Raw genomic sequence first — 22503 nt, 5'->3', positions numbered from 1 at the left:
TATGATAATCCTCTTTAGGAATATGCATATTCTGAACAAAATTAAAGTTAAGCCCCTGTGGATTTTCAATAAAACAGTTTCCGTATTTTTTCTTTTTAAATTAACGGGCATTATACCAGAAATCAATTTGAGCAATTTTTGACGACAGCACGTCATTTGGCAACATTTTGTAGTGTTAGTAGATTTCAATATTTATGTATATGGTAAGACAGATGTAAACTTATATGAAATAAAATAGGTTAAATGAGCGGTAAAATAAAAGAGACGATGTTGATTTTTGATCATGCAGATTCCTGTGATGATAATCATTCGCACAAGCGCTCGCAGAAAAGTGGGCGGGGCATGTTTCCAACGGGCACTTGAAGAGATGTTGGGCATGGGGCGGGGCAAGCACCATACGGTTGCAGACCAGTAAATAAGCCACCATAGACCCCAGTGAAAAATACGCCCACTTCCGAAATTCAGGGGAAAAACTCACAACTCCCAAGCTGTTGGAGACACCCATCAAATTAAAGGTCATTTCATCATCTTTCATGTTCTGCTCAAATGTTGGGGAAGATTTCATCCAAAGATGATCACCCCTAAAAGCAGTTCTGAATCCCATCGCCATTTTGAGAAAAAAAAAGATGCCTCCATTGCAAACTGCAAAATCTTGCTCTCTAAATTCCAAAGAGTGAAAATTCACTCAATTCGAGTGAAGATTCACTCCCACAGTCGGAAACTAGGGCTAGACGTTTTAGAGTGACATTTCTTTAATCGTAAAGATCGAGTTTTCACTCGAGCTTCGACTGAAGTGGTTCTTTTTTTTCAGACTATTTCAATCGAAAATGAGAGTGATTTTCACTCTAAAACGTCTACTCCCTAATTTCACTCTTTGGAATTTAGACAGTGGCTACGCCACTGGTTATCTGCATGGTTACTGACAGCTGTACTGTCACTTGTGAATTAGACTGGTAACCTCTTTCCATCACTTTATACCATTCTACAAACTTTTTAGTAATTCCCGAACTTTTGAGCCATTCTATGTCAAAACATTGAGTATATAGAATGTTGTGCACCCTGGAACAGCGCGCGCTGTTCCTAGTCTCGTTTTTGACGATAATACAACATGTAGTTAAACTTGTCCAACTACAGGGTGAGTAAAAAACAAAAGGAAACCCAAATAGCAGGACCATTTTTGTAAGGAAGTTCTGCATGTAGCACTTTCATGATCTAGGATATGAAAGCCCAATTAATAAGCTTTCGATTAGTGCAAGAATCATTCAAATCACGCATGTACTTTTCAAGTTACGGGATTTAACACACTAACACTGTTTTAAAGTTCTGTCCGCGGATCACAAAGTAAGTGTTCTTTCAGCAAAACAAAAACACTTCACGTACATGTGAATTGTTTCCGTTTTGCTGAAAGAACACTTACCTAACCCGTAAGTTGAAAAGTACATTAGTAATAGAATGATTCTTGTACTAAACGAAAGCTTTTTAATTGGGCTTTCATATCCTACATTTTCAAAGTACTACATGCAGAACGTCATTAAAAAAAGTCTTGCTATTCGGGTTTCCTTTTTTAGCTCACCCTGTATATTGTAATTATTTCGCACAACTTCCCCCTTTAAAGGGAAAATACAACATTTGCAAACATCAAAAAAACGAAACGATCTTATCACGAAATACCTTACTGAATTGTTAGGGACTGACAGTCTTAAACATCCTTTAAAATCGTGGCTCCTGGTGGGTTGACATTTTCAAGAAAAACTATATTTTTCCAACGCTGGTCGGCCGACCAGCGTTGGAGAAAACTGGCTTTTTTCAAAAACTGTTCTTAATTGTTCATATTTAGTTATTCTGACTTTTCTTTGCAATTGATCAAACACCTGTGAAGGGGTACAAGCCTGCTAGACTGATTCTCTGACCTTACAATTCCCCAAAGTGTATTAATTGCTTCGTTTCATCTTAAGTGGGGTCAGGGAACCAGACTACAAGAACATGATAGGTTTTCTTGGTTTTTCCAGCATCTACAAGCCCAAAACATGAAACAAGTCAGTTTAACAATATTTTATATACCATACTAATCCTCCAAATCCATTTATTTCTGAAAATTGCAGCAAAAGCAAATGTTGTACATTCCCTTTAAAGCAATCTGATTTGCATATGGCGGTTCCATAAAAAGAATTTGCCTTATCATGTTTTGAATTCATTCCTCAAATTTTACGGATTTTTACCTCCGAACTGAGCTGGCAACAAAGTGACAGGAAAGTGGCCTTTGGTATGATAACACTTTACGGTACGATTCCAAAAACAAAAGCCTAGTTATTTATCTATACGGGTAAATATCACACCACATCTGTTATCAGATCAAAACTGCATATTCAATTCCCATAAACATGACGCGTGCAAACGGTGTTAGTGAGAATTGCATTGTTTTCATAATGACAGCAATACCTATACCAAATCAGTGACCTTTGTTGTGAATGCGTAAATGGGAAGCCAGCCCGGGTCAAACGGAAGTCGAAAGACAGGAAACATATCCTACCGTCCTACCATCGATTGGTGAGATAGCAAGACTACCGTCAAGGCCATCGTCAATCATTGTCCCTTTACTGTTCAAAAGTGATTAAATCCATGTAAAATACTTTCTGCGAATTTCAAATTGTCACTCTGAAACCGAGGGTCCAAGTGTTGTCTTTAGTCGAGAGGATTAAAAAAAAAAAAGTCCTCAATTCATACAATGGCTAATCACCGAGAGCCTCGGTTTCGTGCTAATTTGAAATTCATCGCATGAGGGCGCTGCAACGGCGCTGTAATGGCGCACTTTTCCGTGTCCAAAAGGTAGAAAGATCATGTGTGTCTTTTTTTTTATTGTCGGGCCCCAAATGAAAACTAATTCACAACTATAAAGTGGGCATCTTAGATGTCTCATTCAAAAGTCAAAAACTATTGTATCACCCCCGCCCCCTGCTAGAAACATAGCAATAACAAAAACATATTTTTTGTCTTTTTTGGAGGGGGTGCATTTAACTCGAAGAAAAAAACACCAAAAACATTTTTGGTCATCTTTAACCCTCCTCTTTTCAAGGCCGAATCCACCCCCCCCCCTCCTTTTTTTAGGGGGCAATATTTTTTTTGTTCCCGAAAAAGTGGGTCCAAAAACGTTCCGCCCCAAATTTAATATGAAAAGCAAGGGAAGATGGTACAAATGTATTGTAGTTTTGTAGGGTTTTTCGACCTAGTTGTATACTCACAAACTCCCACTTTCCCATATTTGTCGATTTCATTTTGACGCCCTAAATTTTCTTGAACATTCTTGCATATAGGATACAATGAAATACGTCAATGACATGACCTTCATGTTTCACTTTGACTGATTCGCTCAAAATGAAAATACACTGTGCATTCTATCTTCCTGCCACCGACTCCGGAAATTTCAACTTCCCGCTGGCTGTACGTTTCCCCCAAATCACCACCGAAAAAAATTCTGCCATTCATTTTAGGCGTTCATAATATGCAGTGTTGGACTTCCTCCTGCAAAAAAATACAATCACCTGCTAAATTGTAATAAATCATGCAATGATGTGACATTTAGCGACATTGACAGCGGCATTCCGATATCGAAATGCCGACGTGTGCCCATCGTTTCCCGGCCCTTGTCTGCCTCCTGACTCTGCTGCTTCTTCCAGCAACGAGGGGACAGGGCATGGAGCCGGTGCCGGGGGAGCGCCAGCCGCCGGCCCGGCCGGTCGCCCAGGCCCAGTCCAGCGGGGACTGTTTCACGTTCAACCTACGGGTGGAGTCCAACAACACGGACTACTTCTACACCTGCTGCGACAGGATAGGCGGGGCCACCACGAAAACAGACCAGGACATCAAGGTGGGAACTCAAATGTTTCTTGCGAGATTTTTGTCTAAATCTTTGATTTTATTTATGAATTTAGACCAGGCGCGGTTCTAGTGCCAACTTTGGTGGGGGGGGGGGGCTAGCAGGGTGGATCCATTGTTTTAAGGGAGGTGTGCTGAAATGTAGACCGGTTATTTCCTCCGTAAACTTAGGCCTCTGAAAATCAATAGGTGGGGGTGGGGTGGGGTTGGGGGTGGGTGGGGGGGGGGGGGGGGGGGGGCTCGTGCCATATTTTCAATAGGGAGCGCTGATAAAATCCTACAATCATGCACACTATACTAACAGTGTACAAAATGCACCCTTCTCACGACTATTTATTTAGGGGGAGACCCGTTCGAATGTACGTCACATTCTTACATTTTGCTAGTGCAATGTTTATTTTTTGATGGAATTTTTTTGAGGGGGGGGGGCCTAGACACAATTTTAGCCCCCCCCCCCCAGCCCTCCCGTAGAAAAAAAGAACCGCCACTGATTAAGACAGTCCGAATCATTGTGAACCGAAGCCTAAAACTTGTGCAGGTCAAGATGTAGCTGTTGATGCGCAACAGTTCATTTGTTGACAAGTTTGTTGATTCAAACAGGCGTGCCTCCCAGACCACGCCTCTTAATCAGTAAAAACTCTGCTTGAGAAGCCACGCCCACTTTATGTTAAGCTTGTATGGCAAAGGCATTATAGACCGATAGAATGTAGCAATATATGCATTGACCACCTGTCAACCCTTTCCACAGGTCCCAACTTTCAACTATGACTGCAATCCATTCCGGCTGAACAGAACCGAGCTCACGCGAGAGGCAGGCTTCACATGTAATGAGAAAGAAAAGGCAGAAAAACTGTGAGTTGGACGACTTTGTTTCTGTGTATACTATTTTCTAAAGCATCAAAAATGTAAACAAAACAACTAATGTAGCAGTTAATTGACAAAATGACTCGGAGGGTGCAGTGACGAACAGACAATGTGCAAAAGAACAAACACTTCCTTTAAAGTTATGGTTAATCTTTACCACTAAATAAACCAATATTGTTTACATTATTAATTAACAATTGGTCACATGTGTCGGTCAAATGGTTTTAGTGGTTTAACTGATTCGGGCACAAGACAAATATATAATGTAGTCGGATAAGTTAAACTGTGGTCAGGTATGTAGTTAAACTATGTATAATTCCCATAGTGTTCACAGAGCAGTGTGAATCGGTTTCATGTTGTCTGCGTCATTTCCGAATGTGGGATAAAACCGAGGATGTTGAACGGTCACAGTTCATGTACCCGGATGATATTTCATTGCAGGTGTAATCGTCGTTGGGGGTGGCTGAGTACCGACGACTGTTGGGTGTGGTCGGCCTGCTTTGTGGAGGCGTGTGGGCAAGAGTAAGTCAGAGACAATCCCAGCGGAATTTGGATAATACAACAAAATTTAAAGGGTTCATGTTATGAATTTTTCTTAGGAACATATTCTGTGCAACTTTCTCCTCCTTTTAACTGTATGAAAACTATGTGACATCCCTTTTTTGGGTAATAATTTTACTGAAAAGTGCACTTGATTAAACATTCAAATATTCCATGCTTTTACGTAAACTGAGGGGCTGTTGCTGTGAATGTGATGTCATTTCAGGAAGACACTGTTATTTCTGGGGGTTTTGTGTTAAAAAACAAACATTTGCTCATTGAAAACATTCAGGGGTGAGAAAAATTTGCCTACTCGCTTACTGCCATGCACTGACACAACAATTAATCTCCAAAGAAATGAAAATTTACGACAGCGAAATATCCAAAGTGGTGGAAACTTGTGGAGCTAAAATAGCTGTAACATTGAGGTTTCAGCCTGAAAGACATCACACTTTTGCTCATGAATATGGAAATTCGCAGTAGTATAAAAGCAAAAAAAAAGCATCAAAATACCCTTGAAAATGGTGAAACGAACATTGAAAATAAGGTTAAATGGGACGCAAAGGTACATTTTCAAGGATTGCATAAACACAATTACATTACACGGGCTCTTTAAGGGGTGGAGCAAAGTATAGATCCTCGTTATAACTAATGTCAAGCCTAAGCAGGAAGGTAGTTGGTTTAGCAGGAAGTGAAATGGTATAACTAGGCCTAATATAATATAACATGAAATGGAAAGCACAGGGCCATCGCTAACTATTGACTGAAATGAGAATCTAGTCAAGGCTGAAACGATCGGCGTGTTTTCCCTAGCAATAGACTTTTATCAGAGTACGACATCTTGAAAATCAAAGCGAGGCAAATAATATAAACAAACATGGCGGCGTAAATAGTGTGTGCGGTGAACGAGTGACTCTCGAAAAGTTACAGCAGTTGTGAATGGATGGATGGCTCTAACTCCCCGAAACATCAATCAACATTGTAGGTAGGTCAAGTCTTATTGTATTGTGAAGAAGAAGCTAACCATCCATTTATAAGATTGTCAATCTGCTGTAACTTTGCGAGAGTCACTCGTTCACCGCAGACACCATTTACGCCGCAATGAATGTTTGTTTGTATTATTTGCCTCGCTTCGATTTTCAAAATGGCGTACCCTGATAAAGGTCTATTAGATTTTCAGTCGGTCATAAAGAACTAGAGAATTAGCATTTTGAATGCATTTCACTGATTTTATGCGCTACTTCTAACCATGCAAAACTTGTGAAAAAAATACTATAAAACCTCCAACGATTTCACATTTACCTTAATTTCCAGATCAACATTAACGGAGTTGTCTTGTGGAGACGGCCGGTGTGACGCCCACGAGAATACCGCTAGCTGTCCGCTGGACTGTTGCCCCGGTGAAAACCCAGATTGCATCATCAAGGTACGAAGAAGTCTTTGACTTTTTTCCCAATTTCATGAAAAAAAATCGATAAGTGTTCAATAAGTATAAACTAGGAAAAAGTAAACTATGAAAAACAGAGGATTTATAGTGAAGAAGGCACGAGGAGAAAAACCAATTAAATATTCTTGTCACCCAACCATTGAACAGAAAATGAAAGAAACATCCACCCCCTCCCAATATCCCAACCCGATAAAATCAATAATGTTAATGCATCAGTATAGTTTAGTACCGATTGACTACAAGGTGAGTCAAAAAGAAAGTGACCGAATTTGAAAAACTAATTTTAAAATGTTTGGCTTGCTCCATTTTCATAAAATAAATAAGGATAAAGTACATCTTATTGACTTTTAACTATGACAATTTCTCGTAATTTGCCGAGTTATGTCTATTTCAATAAATAGAACACAAAACTCGGCTGTCCACCACTGATTATTTACTATTCTACGAACTGATGAACACCCATTATTTATTAAATACAATGAAACATGGACGTTTTTCCACCTCCATGAATTAACGAGAACTTGCAAAGGAAAACATACAAAAATCACTATCAATATTTCAGGAAAAAAAAGTTGACTTGTTCTTCTTATTCAAAAACACAAAATCTGACAGTAAAGATAATGTTTCAGTCTTGATTTTAATTATTAACATTTCATTCGTATTTGAATGCTTGTGTGTAATCTGTAATTCTCACTCAGCTCAATAGCTCCAATGGCATTCAATGGATAGTTATAATAATGGGTTATTTTAGTAAAACGTGCATAACTTGACTTCTGATTTCAGTAATTCTTTTTTTTTTTTCAGATGAGTGGAAGAACATGCTATCTTTTTATACTTTATTGGTGTTTGAAATTTGATTGCGTTTTAAGAAAAAAAATCTCTTCAATCCGGGTCACTTTCTATTTTGACTCTCCCTGTATTCTATTTGAGCATTCTTTGTTTCCTTCCTCCCCCTCCAGAATAGTACCTGTTCCAAGTCCTGCTGTGGCCAATCATCTTGTTGCGCGTCTGCCAATGAGCCAATCACCGCCTCCTCCGAAACTTTCTGGCTGATTTTGGGCTCCGTACTGGCTGCCGTCGTCTGCTTGCTGTACTGCTGCTGCTTCTGCTGCTGTTGCTGCTGCAGAAAAATGTACAACAGCATGTTCGGCTCGTCAAAGAAAAGGCGACATTCGTTTATTATGGGACATTGAAGGGGTATAATGGCTCATAATTTTATTTATCAAAATTAAAATTTAATGTACAAGTTTGGGGGTTTACCCCAAAGTGACAAACCAAATTCGAACTAGCTCAATATCAGTAAAGATACAGGGTGGTTAAAAAAAGAAAGAAGGGAAATCCACTTTCGACAGCAATTTTCACCTATATTTAAACATTATTGTAAACTTTTGATTAGTAGCTATTAAAGTTCTGGCCTTTTAGCATCAGTGACGAAAAAAATCGTTGCAACTGCATATTTTGTCTCTGAGCTATGGTAGTTTGAACATTTCATTGCGAAACCTGTTTGTCCACGGAGGTATACATTTCATCCGCTTGACTGAGCTCCGCTATCTGAGCCTGATTTGAAGACAAAACATTATCACACTTCAAACAAGGATTGTTAGTTCTACTTCTTTTTTGAAAGGGTAACAACCGTGGCATTTGATTGTTATGTAATGTTATGCAATAATGAACTTAAGCATATACAGCTCCTTGGGTAGATGATCTTAACACTGACATGAATAATCGCACAGCCTCAATAAAAGTTACCAGGTCAAAACATTTTGTTGGCAAGGCTTCTAAATTTTGTGAACTACAAAAAACACGTCCACTTTACATAGAATAACACGTGAACAAGACTGATTTGGGTGACGTGTATTCAAATTAGCAAAATATCACTATTCTTGCGACTTTTACTAAACTTTTTCACCATTCATGGTTAAAGGGCTACACTTTACTACTATGCGAAGAAAACATTGAAATAAGTTAACCAAGTATAGGTGAAAATTGCTGTCAAAAGTGGATTTCCTTTACTTTGAACCACTCTGTAGACTGTTTGCATTGCCGCCATCTTTGGGGTATGGGATTTTACGCATGTGTAGGCCTCTTTTGTATTCATTGTTAATGAATTAGAATAACAAAACACACCCCAAAGAATGGCCGCTCAATGCATTTAATCTATAATGACACAGCGGTTTTCAAAAGCCCCAATCTGATGAGTATTCGTTCGCCTGGTATATCCGAGGAACGGTCTATGTAAACATCGAGCACACTGTTGGCAGTTTTTGTGAAAATAAAAAACACTTGTTGTAATAATATTTGAATTAGAATTTGTTTATCTAAATTAATCAGGTGACTTTTCCTCTCGAACTTCCAAAAACAGTTGTGATGTTTGAAGCCGAAAATAAGGAAACCGAACCATTTGAAGAAAAAAAAGGCTGATAGTATTTACTTGTATCATTATTTTATCATTGTTGGTATTTAGATATAGATGAAGTACTTTAGATTGTTGTACTTTAGATGAAGTACTGTAAAGTGTTGCCTAAATCTCGTAATGTTTGCTTGCAAGCGCAATGTGGATAAATCAAATGTTATCCACATTTGCTTAAAACCAGTGACGCACTGCCAATTATGTTCTGGTTTAAAATGAGTTATCCATAAAATGCTAATTTAGATGTTTGCTTGCAAGAACAATATGGATAAATAAATTTTTATCCATATTTGCTTAAAACCAGTGACGCACTGCCAATTATGTTCTGGTTTAAAATGAGTTATCCATAATATGCTAATTTAGATTTTTTGCTTGCAAGCGCAATATGGATAAATACATTTTTATCCATATTTGCTTAAAACCAGTGATGCACTGCCATTTATGTTCTGGTTTAAAAATGAGTTATCCATAAAATGCAAATTTAGTTTGTTTTTGCTTGCAAGCGCAATATGGATAAATAGATTTTATCCGTATTTGCCTAAAACCAGTGACGCACTGCCAATATGTTCTGGTTAAAAAATGAGTTATCCCTAGAATGCTGAAATTACTTAGGTGTAAGCCTAAGCTTAAAATCAAGCTGTAAATAATGTTTAAACTGTATATCTTGTGTATATAGAATTCTAGGCGCGTAAAATTTGGAAAGTGATGGCATGGCCATGATACGAGTGAAGTAGTACGGCAGATAAATGATGGGATTGTGCCTTTGATGATACAGACATAGCATTTGGCACACAGTCAGAGTATGTCATGAGAAAGATATTTGGCTATAAGGCCATCGCAGATTTGTCCTTTGAAAAAAATATATAGGTAGAATAACAAAGCAATGGCAGCTATTTTGAAAAATTTGAAAATTGCTTGTTATCCAACCCATATGTTTTCAAAGGACAAATCTGCGATGGCCCTATAGCCAAATATCTTTCTTAAGACATACTCTGACTGTGTGCCAAATGCCATGCTTGTATCATCAAAGGCACAATTTCCCCAAATATGCCCCCTATCTGCCCTGCTAAAGAAGGAACATTGTTGAGAACAATTAAGGAGCTGAATGCTAAGCACACATGTTATTTGCTAATAGCAAAAAAAAATAGGTTTACCAGCTAAACTGTCGTGCAATCTATAGGCCTGCTGCTTATGACTGGTTGCCAGCTTAGTACCTTAATTTGTTTAGCAATATTCTCCGCTAAGCATACACTGCAAAGGAGCCGCGTAGCAGGAGGTATAGATGTAGAGAGATAGAAATATTGAACATTCTGATCATATTTTCAGAGAAAGACTTACGACAGTACACTTGTCAAAAAAAAAGTTTTATGGAGCCAGTTTCGTCAGGTTTGTGCAAGAGGGTGAGATTTAAATGCCATACAAAAAAATAGTCACTTTTAGAATCGGCCACTTTCGACTTGGCGTCCTCCAGTGTCGAAACAGCGCTGAAGACGGTGGCAGAAGGCGCGTGCTGCGGCCGAAATCTTCTGCAGGAATGCAGGATCACCCCTGATGTCATTGAACACGTTCTCGGTCGTTTGGCTCGACACACGATGGAGGAGGTGTGCAATGACATCAGGGGTGATCCTGCATTCCTTCAGAAGCTTTCAGCCGCAGCACGCGCCGTCCGCCACCGTCTCCAGCGCTGTGTCGACATTCTGAAAAGAAGTATTTATTCCGTGGCGTTAAAATCTCGTCCTCTTGCACAAAGCTGATGAAACTCGCTCCACAAAACTTGCCATGCCTTGTTTACATAATCTGAAATGTTGGTTTAATTCCATTGGTAAACAACTGAGTTATTTAGGATCAAAAGTAGCACAGGTACAATGCACGTGCTACAGGCACAATTCAGAATAAGCATCATAAGTTCCTAAGCTACATACAACCAAAGCTTGGGCCTGTATTATACACAGAATAAAATGCAACGAATAAGCAAATTAGAAGTTGTATATAATCGCTTAACAAAATGCTTACCGTATTACTATTAAAACGAATGACAATATTTTATCGACCTGTGTATATTTATCATAAAACATTAAAGAATTGTTTTGTATGAAAAGTAATAAACTAATGCTATCATCATGGTATATAAAACAATAAATGTGACTGTTATTTAACTTGCGTCCTGGAAATAATTCAACATTTACCGTTACGCGAAAATGTATTAATTATTAAAATGAAGGGTGTAAAACAGAGCAGCGGGAAATGATGACTGGTAGGTCGTGGTTTCCGATTTTTTTTTAAGCTGTGTCAGTTTACAGAGTAACACGAATTTCGAGGTATTGTTGCGGTCACGGTTGTTGCCCAAAAGTATTTGTTTTAACCTACTGAGACGATTGGTCTGCCAATCAGCTGATTTCGTGGTTGGCGGTTTGTTGTGACGGATACGGATCTAGGAGAATGGGGGACTGAGAGGGGCGGGGGGCGGGGGGCGCACAGTAGACTGGTTTCCGGTCCCTCTAATATCGGAACTATATGTTTTAACTTAAAAACTAAAAGGGAACTGAGCCGAAGGCATAGGCTTACATTAGTAAGGCATGTAGCTTAAATGAGCTTGGTTAATTAGGCATTATGTTTTTTTTTCACTGACAGGATTGTGAGTCATCAACTTTCTTTATGACAGTGACCTGAATTCATCCGTTTCACCCCTTCAAAGTCCCACGCGCACCTTCCGACGGTCCTGCCTGGCCTCGCTTAGCGCTTAGCCCAAGTAGGCAACTTCTATCTCATGCATGGTGGTGGGGGGGGGGGGGATTTGATCACTCGTAAACACGATGAAATTTCATGAGGCCTGAAAAGGGGCTGCAGGAATGTTTTCAACTACCCCCACATAATGACCATTATAGAAGTAAGTTGTTCAAGTTCACCATTTTATAGCCTGAAATTTACATGAAGACCTTTTTCAGTCTCGAATACCAAAGTTTCAGCTCTCAATAGCTTTTCACATGGGACGATTTGTATTGAAAAAGAAAGACCAGTGACCGTAAAAATGTATGGGTTTTTATTAAATACCATGCAAAAATATAATCGTTCCTAATCGGTCACACGTTTGTTTCACTTACTTGGAACAGGCCTACATAACATGCTAAGAGTGACCCTCCTATTTTATTGATTGATATTGATTTGGGTATTTTTATTTTGGTTACTTTTTTTTTTAATAAAAAAAGTAAAGTGCGTTACGGGAAAAATTTAGCTTATTGCAGCGCCCTCACGCGTGCAAAATATGCCTTTATCTCGTTACACCCGTTCTTCAAAAAAAAAGAAGATTTTTTCTCCCTCGCGATTGGAGCAATATGTGACATTCGCTCACTCCCAAACCGGTGGGTGCAATTATATAATGGAGATCAATGATATAAGGCGAAACGTCCCCCCCCCTTTCTCAAATCCTGGATCCGCCCTGCCGGAAGGGAAATTTCATAATCTTCCAGAAAAAAGTATGATTAACATAATGTATAAAAGTACTCAAATACTAAAAGGATGTATAAATAAAAGTTGTTTTTCAAACTTATTCTTTGTTTTGTTTAAAGTACATTTTTATTGATTTTGGAGGAATAAATTTCAGTAAATCTTTTAACTGCTTGAACGAGCCTAGGGTCAATCAGCTGATGACCTCTCAACCACACGTGGAGTTTGTTTACGTGCGTGCGGTGTGATCGTCATTACCCCTTTGGTCATCACGGTACCGTCATCACTAGTCGAAAATGTTGTATTTTATTGGTCTGGGATTAGGAGATGCCCAAGACATCACGGTCAAGGGGCTGGAAGTTGTCAAGAGGGCAAAGAGGGTGTATCTAGAGGCGTATACATCGATTCTTACTGTGGGCAAAGAAGGTTTGGTGAGTGCAGGCGCTAGGCGTCGATTGCGAGTAATGCAATAATGGTCCGGTCGACGGTCATAGTAGGGAAGTCAAGTGGCGATCGTGTAGTGAAGGGCCCCTGTTGTGTTCTGATCGAATAAGAGTCAAAAATGTTGTTTTTATTGCTAAAAAAACACCTTTACAACTAGCTTGAGTAACTCCAGCTGACATGCTCCATATACTCCAGCTGACATGCTCCATATTCATTCACATATGTGAATGAATATGACATGCTCCATATTCATTCACATATGTGAATGAATATGGAGCATGTCAGCTGGAGTTACTCAATTCAAGCTACTTTACAACCAAAAGCAGACTTTTCTTAATTCTAATGACACCCGTTTTGCTATTTTGAACAGTTTCTTTGGGTAGAAATCACAGTTTTTCCTGCGCAGTTTGTGCCTTGCAATTCAGCACTAGCAATTTAGATGGGCGCTAGCCATGATGTAGACGGACGTGTCAAACCAATGCTCCAGGGACTGTCATAATTGACCAGTAAATTCGCCATAAATCTCATGAAAATCTAAGATTTCAGTGTTCTTGTGCCACTGGCTTTATATCGAGCCTCTTGAAAGTGGATTTTGTTCCCTGATAATAGGAACCAGGCCCGTAGATACACAATCGCCAAAAATTGGTCCTGACATTTTGGTGTTTTTTTTTTTAATTTTGTCACTCACCCTGTATTAGTTTTGCTATATAATTTTTATACTTACAGGAGGAATTCTATGGCAGGGACTTGATTCTAGCCGACAGGGACATGGTTGAACAGCAGTCAGATGAACTCTTCAGAGACGCTGAAACAGAAGACATTGCTTTTCTTGTTGTTGGAGACCCTTTCGGGTAAGTGGGAAAAATCCACATCACCTCATGTGACCCAACCAAGAGTTTGACATGCCCTCAATGCGGCATTGTCCAAACTGTAGTTGGGAAGGTCCCAACTATAGTTGGGATAGTCCCAATTATAACACTTTACCCACAGATTCTGTGTCTTGATTGGCCGAGATCGAGTCACATGGTACTTTATATTTTTGCTATCTTTCTGTGCACGGCCAAAAGTACTATACTCGTAGCAACCAAAGTACTATACCCGTAGCAACCAAAGTACTATACCTGTAGCAACCAAAGTACTATACCCATGGCGCGGTAGGCCCTATTGTGTGCAAATGCATGCTGGTGTGCGCGTTGCGCGTAGCGCATATTGTTCTAAAGAGAGTGCGCCACGGAGTTGGGTTCAAACATTTTGTAAAGGGGTGGTTTGGAAGAGAGAAATACATTTCCCACCAATTTTGTATTGAAATTGAATTTTTGTTTAACTGTCTTCAGATTTAAATAAATATTAAAACCAAGCAGAATCTTGTGGGTGAAGTGTTATAAAACAAATATGGAATGCTTTATGTCGTGGTGAAGTAAAACTAGCCTCCCTCGGTGATCCATGGAGCATTCTATTCACCTCGGGAAAATAGAATGTCCATGGATCACCTCGGGAGGCTAGTTTTACTACACCACTCGAAGCAAGCATTCCATATTTGTGTACAACAGTTGGGCTGATTCGATAGTTATTAGTTATGTGTAACAGCAATTACGAGAAATTCATGACTTCATTTAATAAGGGAATAAATGTGTGCTCTGGAGGTTTTTATCACTCGTTTAATACCGCTTAGAGTCTGGGTGCTGATAATTACCCGAGCCGGAGGCGAGGGTAATTATCAGCACCCAGACTCTAAGCGGTATTAAACAGAGTGATAAATACCGACCGAGCACATATTTATTCCCATTCATAAATACCTTATCCGTAAAAAAATATCAAATAATTCGTTCAAAAAATCCCGATTTTGTTCAACAAGTTCACTTCATGCTTTTTGAAACATCCCTCTAGCAAAATAATGGAGTGTTCAGCTGGCGAGTAAGATGTAAACAACCCTTTTATGGAGATTGACGCGCGCGTAACATGTTCTGCGCGATGTCACGCAGAACGCACCTGGGGCGTTGCGTTTTGAATTTAGAACTATAAAATTCTGACTCGATTGTAGTGTTGCGCATGCCTACGTGAGGATTGTGAACGTTCAACCAATGAAACGGTAAGAGGCACTGGATTTTTAGGAGTCCACATTTTATTGTGACACTGGAAAAGTGTTTAAGACCAGCTAGCCATGTCTTTATCATCCGTTTAAGACCGGCCACGTGACGGGCTCTCGACCAATAGGAATAGCTAAACTGTCTGAGGTATTTATGAATGAAAATTAAAATCAACGTATTGTGCATAATGAAAAATAAGTAAAGTAAAGTCTTGCACGAGCCAATGTGGTCTAACAGGCCGGCATTTGTCTCTGGTTTCAGTGGCATGAAATTACTGAGAATATTTCTACTCCCCCTGGATGGGATGCTAGTCCATTGCAGGTTACTCCCCAGCTAATGCCGGTACCCATTTATACTCCTGGGTGGAGAGAGGCATGTGGGGGTGAAGTGGCTTGCCCAAGGACACAACATACGTCCAGCAGCTAGATTTGAACCCCTGACCCTCTAATAATGAGTCATAAACCCTACCCACTAGGCCACACTCCCCGATGCATATGAAAGGGTCCCCTCAAATAGTAAAAAAAATAGTGGAGACTGACAGTGAAACGTAATATAATTATTTGATTGCTCTTTTGTTTCTACCCAACAGGGCCACGACTCACACCGATCTTGTCCTCAGAGCAAGGCAGGAAGGGATAGAGTACAAAGTGATCCACAATGCGTCAATCATGAATGCCATTGGATGCTGCGGGCTACAGGTGAGCCAGAAATTTGCGTACTAAGATTGCATATTTGAATTTTGCATGATTTTTGTCAGAAGATATGATCATCAGTTTATAGGATGAGCTACCAAAGTTTGAAAATTGTATTTCATGTTGTAGCATATTCATTTGTTCTAGATTTGTTGTCATTCATCATTTAGACTGATTTTTTGGAAAACTTGCCACTGGAATATTACGGATTACAATAAATGCATCATAATTAACCCTCCTATGAAAACATGCATTCTGAGCCATGCTGTTACTTTAGTGGTCAATATTGGTCAAGTGACCCATTGGTTTGTTAAAAGTAAGCCATGGGGAGTGACTGAGTGTAAGGAAATTTTGACCATTTGTGACCTTTTAAACAGCAGGAGGGTTAAGCAATAGACAGCTATCTATAAAATTCCTGATAAAATCCTTGATGTAAAAATCCTTGGTGCGGGGAAACTCCTTGATGATCCTGATAGATGGAGATAAAACTTTAAAGTCTTAATTGTTTAAGATTACAAAATTAGTTACTTTTTTTTTATATCCACAATGAAAAGGGGAACCAAAAAGACAATTTAAATATTATACAATTTATTTTCAGTTGTATAACTTTGGAGAGACTGTCTCCATCGTGTTTTGGACCGACACCTGGACACCAGATAGTTACTACGACAAGATTGCCAGCAACCGACGGAACGGACTGCACACGCTGTGTCTACTGGACATCAAAGTCAAAGAGCAGTCCATTGAGAACATGATGAGGTGAGAGATATGGCTGTGCCCAAATGACTCGGCTATGGCTAGTAATTACACGTGCGTCTATGGAAGCCGCTGCAGCCATTTCCCATAGACTCGTGTGCCACTGCAGCTAGCCATAGACAAGTAATTCTGGTGTGGACTGTTTTAGTCTATCGGTTCTGTGCACGTACAGCCCTCTAGTGGTGAAGTGCGAATATTAACCCTAACTCCCCAGCATAATTTACTAGGAACCATACCCATTTAGGCAAATTCCAACACCCACATGGGAAATTGTACACACACACTGTTGGACTTAGTTCCTGGAGGTATGCCAACCCAAGTGTAAAAGACAATCAGTTTAGGGGTACTGTACCTATCCCAACAGATTTAAACAAAACCTGCTGTTGGGCTTTGATGGGTTGACTTCGGTTAGGGTTCCATGAAGGTGCTTCAGTGCAGATTTGTGGTCAAGTCATCACAAATTAGGATGGACAAGGTTTTAGGGTGCAACTCAAAAGTGGTGCGGACAGTACATTTTTAGCTGTGGGATAGCAGCCCAACTAATCACCATGTCTCGCCGTTAGTCCGTTAGTTAGTAACAAACGTTGACATTGTCTATTGCTCCTACGTGTTTTGACCGATTTCAAACAAACTTTGTCAAAAGTATCAGTAGCCCAGCCCCAACATGTCACATGACCAAACCAGGGTCAAAGGTCATCATGGGGTCACTGGGGTCAAAAGTGATATTTTTTTTACTCAAAACATTACTCCTTCCAGAAATTACATGGCACAATCGCGCCGAGACTCGTACATGAACACGAATTTGTTGGCCCGCAGCTTCCGACATCCAATCGAGCTTGATTAAATACGAGTCCGATTCGTTTGTTATGAAGTGATGTAGATATTGAAAATATTTCATTCACAGAGGGAGGAAGATCTACGAACCGCCACGCTACATGACAGTCAGCCAGGCAGCCTCCCAGCTGCTCCAAATAGTGGAAAGAAAAAGGAGTTCAGACGGTCAGGAAAAATTAGGTAGCAATGTGTTAAGTGCACAGTTTATTACATGCAGTTTCAAAGAGCATCTTCAACAAGAGAAAACAAGATTAATTTTGGTTGACTTAAGTTATTGTAAAATATTAACAGTCATTGGCACTGTCAATATCAAAGCTTTGTGAATGCAGTTAATAATAAAAATGATGATTTTGTCAAGGTCTTCGTTTGCATAGTAAATAGTAAATTTTGTTTTAAATATCAATTTCTCAAGACTACAATATCATTTTTGGGGGTCATAGGTCATAAAAATCAAAATTCCAAAAGTGCCTCCAGCAGCCAAGGTGCAGAAAGTTTTTGGAGAATCAGAAAGCAGATCAGAACATACCTGTGGTATTGCAAATCTCTAAAAATTGAGCAGCTTGATTTCTTTTAATGAGTTATAACTCAAGGTTCAACCTTAACTCTTTTTTTTTCACTAGCCAGCCGGGCTACTGAAACAGATTCTTAATTGGCCTGCAGGCATTTTCACTGCCCCGCATGTTTTTCTTTTATAGAGTGTCTCATAAACAACAATGTGCATACATGTAAAACGTGTATCCTGAGGCAATCTTGTCAATGTTTTTAATAAACAAATTTAATAATTTAATCTTAAACAGTTAATAAAATAAGTCACAAATTGCTACAGGTTTTCTTTCTGAATTTAATGATTTATTTTTTCCTGTCCTTTCATCTTTGCCATAGCCCAATAATTTTTGACTCGCCAGCCGGGCTACTTAAGGAATAGTTCGGACTAGCCCGCTGCTGTTTTGAATAGCATTTGGCTAGCGGGCTTCCACTAAAGTCGAACCCTGTATTACGTGTAGATGGGAAAAATAAAGTACAGTATTTTTCTAAAACATTTTTGGGTTATTGTTTCAGTTGGTCATAAAGATGTTGGATGAATTTTTAGTTAGGTTATCTTGAAGCCGCCAGAACCATGGTACAATTTGGTATTTATGTTACACCACTTTGAATACAGAATTGATGTAGTTCATTCATGCCAAAATGAAAAATATGTGTTTCACTAAATATCATTTTTGTTTTTGTTGTTTAATATAGGGAGTACAATTTGCCATAGTTGGGATGAAGTTGTAAAGTTTTGAAACTATTAGCGCAAAATGATACTTTCAATGTCAATTTTGTTTGCTTTAATTTTCATTTCCAGCTTTTACGGAAGACACTGTCTGCGTGGGTGTGGCACGTGTCGGATCGGATACGCAACAAATGGCAGCCGGTACCCTGCAGCAACTGGCGTCCGTCGACCTCGGCGGACCACTGCACTCATTGGTCATCGCCGGTCACATGCATCCACTAGAACTAGAGATGCTTAGGCTGGTCGCCATAGAAACCTCATTATTTGATCGTTTGTTAGAGGAAGCAGAGAAGAGGTAGCAGAAATTTTATATTTTTCTAAAGCTTGGCGCACACCTTTTCGATTTTACTGGTTCATTGAATCATCAGGCCATCGTACAGAGGTGTGGGCTGAAAATCCGGACCCATCTGACCATATACCAGGCAACTGCATCCGATTTCACCAGATCCAATTTCTGGACGCGATATTTATGTTAACCAATCAGATTCACGAAGGAAGTCATGTTTGTCATCATGTGGCCGTTCATCATGTGACCGATTTTTGGACGGAATCGGGCATGTGTGCAGGTAACGTTGCGATGTAACCGCAATGCGAGGCATTCACCACACAAGTCGTGTACACGCACGTGCACGGAGACGTGTAAATGTCAGGTGTAATATAAGTATTCATATCCTACTGATTCTTAGCCAATCAGAGTGTCTGTCCAATTTTGGTAGCATTTTCCATGTCTTGTGTACAGACGCGGGTGCAGACTATTAAAGCCGGTAATTGAAATCGACGTGTACGCATATGGGGCCGAGGGTGCAGGAATTGTTCCCGCGTGTGATTAAACTGCGCGCTTCACGTAACCCTGGGATGGTATGCAGTAGTCAAAGCCGCGTTGGTGATACGGTGCGGTACATGGCTGTGCAGGCGGACTAAACCCGGCCAATTACCAACTTGATTAGTCTATTATCAATTCAAACATAACATTCAATTCTACATCTTTTTATATTGTATATGAGGCTCTTTATTTGAACAAGACTGTTGAGTACATTCACAAACATGTTGAAATACAGTTCTGGCTTCAAGAAAAATAAATTTATTTTGTTCTATTTAAGCATTTCAAGGTCTAATTGCTGGCGTCAAAGCACACAAGACTTTACCCCTTTTGATGCACATAATATTTTTTTACTATGGAAGAGAGACATTTCCATGCACTGCGGTCAAGAAATTGTTTTGTGTGAAACTTGGTTGGTGCATCGAGCTTTACTCTTGTAACTGATTACTGTAATGGTTGACAGAAAAGCATGTGACCCCAAGTTCCGACATGATTGGTTGCCGGTCATTTAAACTACTCGCTTGCCATTGGTTAGTGATTGTTCTTTATTACTTTTGGCAAGAGATGGTTTGAAGGGTGCATAAGGAATGTTCTACAAATAATGAATGTTTATGAGTGCAATGGTAAGAATAATTTCATGAGGTGATAATGGAATGGAACGTTCCATCTGTCACTGAAGGAAATTATTCTTTCCATTGCACAAATGTGAAACATTATTTGTTTTATACAAGGCCTGAATAAATCCTCGTCATCTGATTAGTAATGGAGTGACCGTGCAATGAAACGTCCATTTACCGTGGAATGGTACATAGAATTATTTGTCCGAACATGGCCAGACCGCAATTTTTTTTTCCCCAAACGAATTCTGCACGAGGTGTACGCTATGACGTTTTGGACTTTGGATTTTGAAGAAAAAAAAAAAAAATGAATTCGAATGTAATGAAATTTGGACTTTATTTCCCTTTAAAAAAAAAAAAAAAAAAATTCAGGTAAAAATGGTGATTTGAAACCATACCGCGAGGATCCCTCGTGGTACAAAATCACAATCTTACCCAACTGAGCCATCAAACTGCTCGACAAATGCTGGAAATTCATGGCAATATATACCTGCGTACGTATCATAAAAGTATCGTAGAGGGCGCTCAAAAACCATGTAATGCGGATGTTGTTTGGGAAAGAATAATTTGCGGCCAGGCCATGGGTTCGGATGATTAATTCAATGAAAATGTATGGAAGTGTAACTTCAAATGCTGGAGGGTACTTTTGGGTTAAGCAGGCTGCTACAAAATAAGGGAAGAGGATTAGGGTCAATAAAACTAATGACTCTTCCACATGTTCTGTAGCTGCTTCAGACTTTGTTTAAAGATTCGCATCTATTTTTTGTTTTTTACTACACTTCGCAACATTGTAATACATAATTAAGAAATTAAAAACATTCATGCAAATAATATGAAACAAAAACTTTACTAAAATCAAAAGAATGCTCTGCAGGTTTTTGTGTGACTGTTAAGTGAATTCAACCCACAGTGGTACTTCAGAATAAATTAAAACGCACCTTCCATTGTCCAGCGACTAAATTCCAAAAATACTCCAAGTTGTCGAATTGTATAGTCCTGTGTCAAGACTACACACCTTTACATGTTGATACATATGAACAAACAATTGATGTACAGTGTGTATCAAAAAAAAAAATGCGAACAAAATACAACGGAATGCCAGACGTAGAATGAGTAACCAGCATAGATAATTATAGGTATGGTTTGAAAGATACGCCTTTCCACTTTAAACTGACACATCAAACATCCAAATCTGATAATTTTTGACCGAGTTACGAGTAATTTTCCAAGAGAGGTCAAATTGACCATGGGACCAAGTTTTCAATTTTAGGCATTGGGACAAAGGTAGCCTAATTGCCTCTGTGTGGATATTTTCCTAGCCTACAAAAATGTGTTTTGTGACTAAACACAATTCTAAACTCTTTCTTGCTATCACCTCATGCTAAAAATGTTTAGAATGTAAACATGTTTACAAACTGATAGCAAGAAAGTGTTTAGAATTGTGTTTACTCGCTAAACACATATTTTTTTGTACGCCAGGCAAATATCCACACAGAGGCAATTAGGCTACCTTTGTCCCAATGCCAAAAATTGTCATTTTTCGTCATTTTTTAAAAGGCACAACCCTTTCCCGATTTACTTTCTAGCCAGTCCAGATAACAGAGACTCAATTTCTGGTTCTAAGATAACTTGGCGATATTTTGTTTTGTACCGCCCGCACAGCCCTGCCTGTTACTCCCTGTACAACCCCAAAACTCCCCAGCACCATACGATTTCATGGATCCATCAGGGAATTAATACAATGTAATACAGTGTAACACAAGTACTTATGAGTTGGAAGAAAGAAACAAATTTGGGCCCAATTTGGGCCTAAATTTTCATTTGAAGCTTCCTTACTGTGACTAAATTTTTTTGTATGTACAGTCGAGTCTCGTTAATACAAACTCGTTCGGACCTAGCCAAATTGTTTGTTATATCAGAATTTTGTATTAAGAGGAACATCAGTCCCATTCATTGTGCACATAAATGCACAGTCGGGGACTAAGGCTTATATTTGTTATAACCAGAATTTTGTATTAAGAGAGTTTGTAGTAACGAGATTCGAATGTACTACAAAAATGTTCGTTGTTCGCATATTGTAGTAGGTTAAGTTAAAATGTAAGTGGAGTATGTGTCTGGAAGAAATGAAACAAATAAATAAGACCTGTCTTACAGAGAGCGTCTTATAAATAACTGCTTTTTTAGTTGATCTGGAAGTTATTCACTTAAATAGGACAATCTATCATTATTCTCACCCGCTGACGAATCACAAATTAAACCAAATTTTCAGAAAACCCCCAAAACATAAAAGAAAACAACATTGATAGACTCCAAATTCCTTTTGTATTCATAAGATGGAATTTTGTGTCGGGGTACTGTAAATTCCTTTAAAGCAGAAGAAATTTTTTGAGTAACACCATGTG

The 22503-nt window shown here is 39.1% G+C and overlaps 2 protein-coding genes across 2 annotated transcripts; both read left to right on the top strand.

Annotated features, from left to right (window-relative positions):
• Positions 1 to 3381: 3381 nt before the first annotated feature.
• LOC119722361 lies at positions 3382 to 8619 on the top strand. Its single transcript, XM_038192431.1, has 5 exons — positions 3382 to 3865; positions 4622 to 4725; positions 5179 to 5259; positions 6592 to 6703; positions 7684 to 8619. The coding sequence occupies exons 1-5, from the start codon at positions 3611 to 3613 to the stop codon at positions 7915 to 7917; spliced, it is 786 nt and encodes a 261-aa protein (XP_038048359.1). The 5' UTR covers positions 3382 to 3610; the 3' UTR covers positions 7918 to 8619.
• A 4160-nt stretch (positions 8620 to 12779) lies between these two features.
• Positions 12780 to 20410, top strand: LOC119722360 (diphthine methyl ester synthase-like). Its single transcript, XM_038192430.1, has 7 exons — positions 12780 to 12814; positions 12865 to 13009; positions 13749 to 13873; positions 15699 to 15807; positions 16400 to 16560; positions 17462 to 17571; positions 18737 to 20410. The coding sequence occupies exons 2-7, from the start codon at positions 12875 to 12877 to the stop codon at positions 18961 to 18963; spliced, it is 867 nt and encodes a 288-aa protein (XP_038048358.1). The 5' UTR covers positions 12780 to 12814; positions 12865 to 12874; the 3' UTR covers positions 18964 to 20410.
• The last annotated feature ends 2093 nt before the right edge of the window (positions 20411 to 22503 follow it).

This window comes from Patiria miniata, unplaced genomic scaffold (genome assembly GCF_015706575.1).
Source record: "Patiria miniata isolate m_02_andy unplaced genomic scaffold, ASM1570657v1 HiC_scaffold_15, whole genome shotgun sequence".
NCBI classification, from domain to species: Eukaryota; Metazoa; Echinodermata; class Asteroidea; order Valvatida; family Asterinidae; genus Patiria; species Patiria miniata.
The sequence above is the reverse complement of the archived record's forward strand: the minus strand, read 5'-3'. Positions and strand labels throughout refer to the sequence as shown.

Bases quoted from the DNA above. Each gene is read 5' to 3' on its own strand.
- LOC119722361 (XM_038192431.1), top strand. From the start codon at position 3,611: ATGCCGACGTGTGCCCATCGTTTCCCGGCCCTTGTCTGCCTCCTGACT. The intron at 3,866-4,621 runs GTGGGAACTCAA...CCCTTTCCACAG, and splicing joins AAACAGACCAGGACATCAAG to GTCCCAACTTTCAACTATGA. The intron at 5,260-6,591 runs GTAAGTCAGAGA...CTTAATTTCCAG, and splicing joins GTGGAGGCGTGTGGGCAAGA to ATCAACATTAACGGAGTTGT.
- LOC119722360 (XM_038192430.1), top strand. From the start codon at position 12,875: ATGTTGTATTTTATTGGTCTGGGATTAGGAGATGCCCAAGACATCACG. The intron at 15,808-16,399 runs GTGAGCCAGAAA...ATTTATTTTCAG, and splicing joins TTGGATGCTGCGGGCTACAG to TTGTATAACTTTGGAGAGAC. The intron at 16,561-17,461 runs GTGAGAGATATG...TTTCATTCACAG, and splicing joins TCCATTGAGAACATGATGAG to AGGGAGGAAGATCTACGAAC.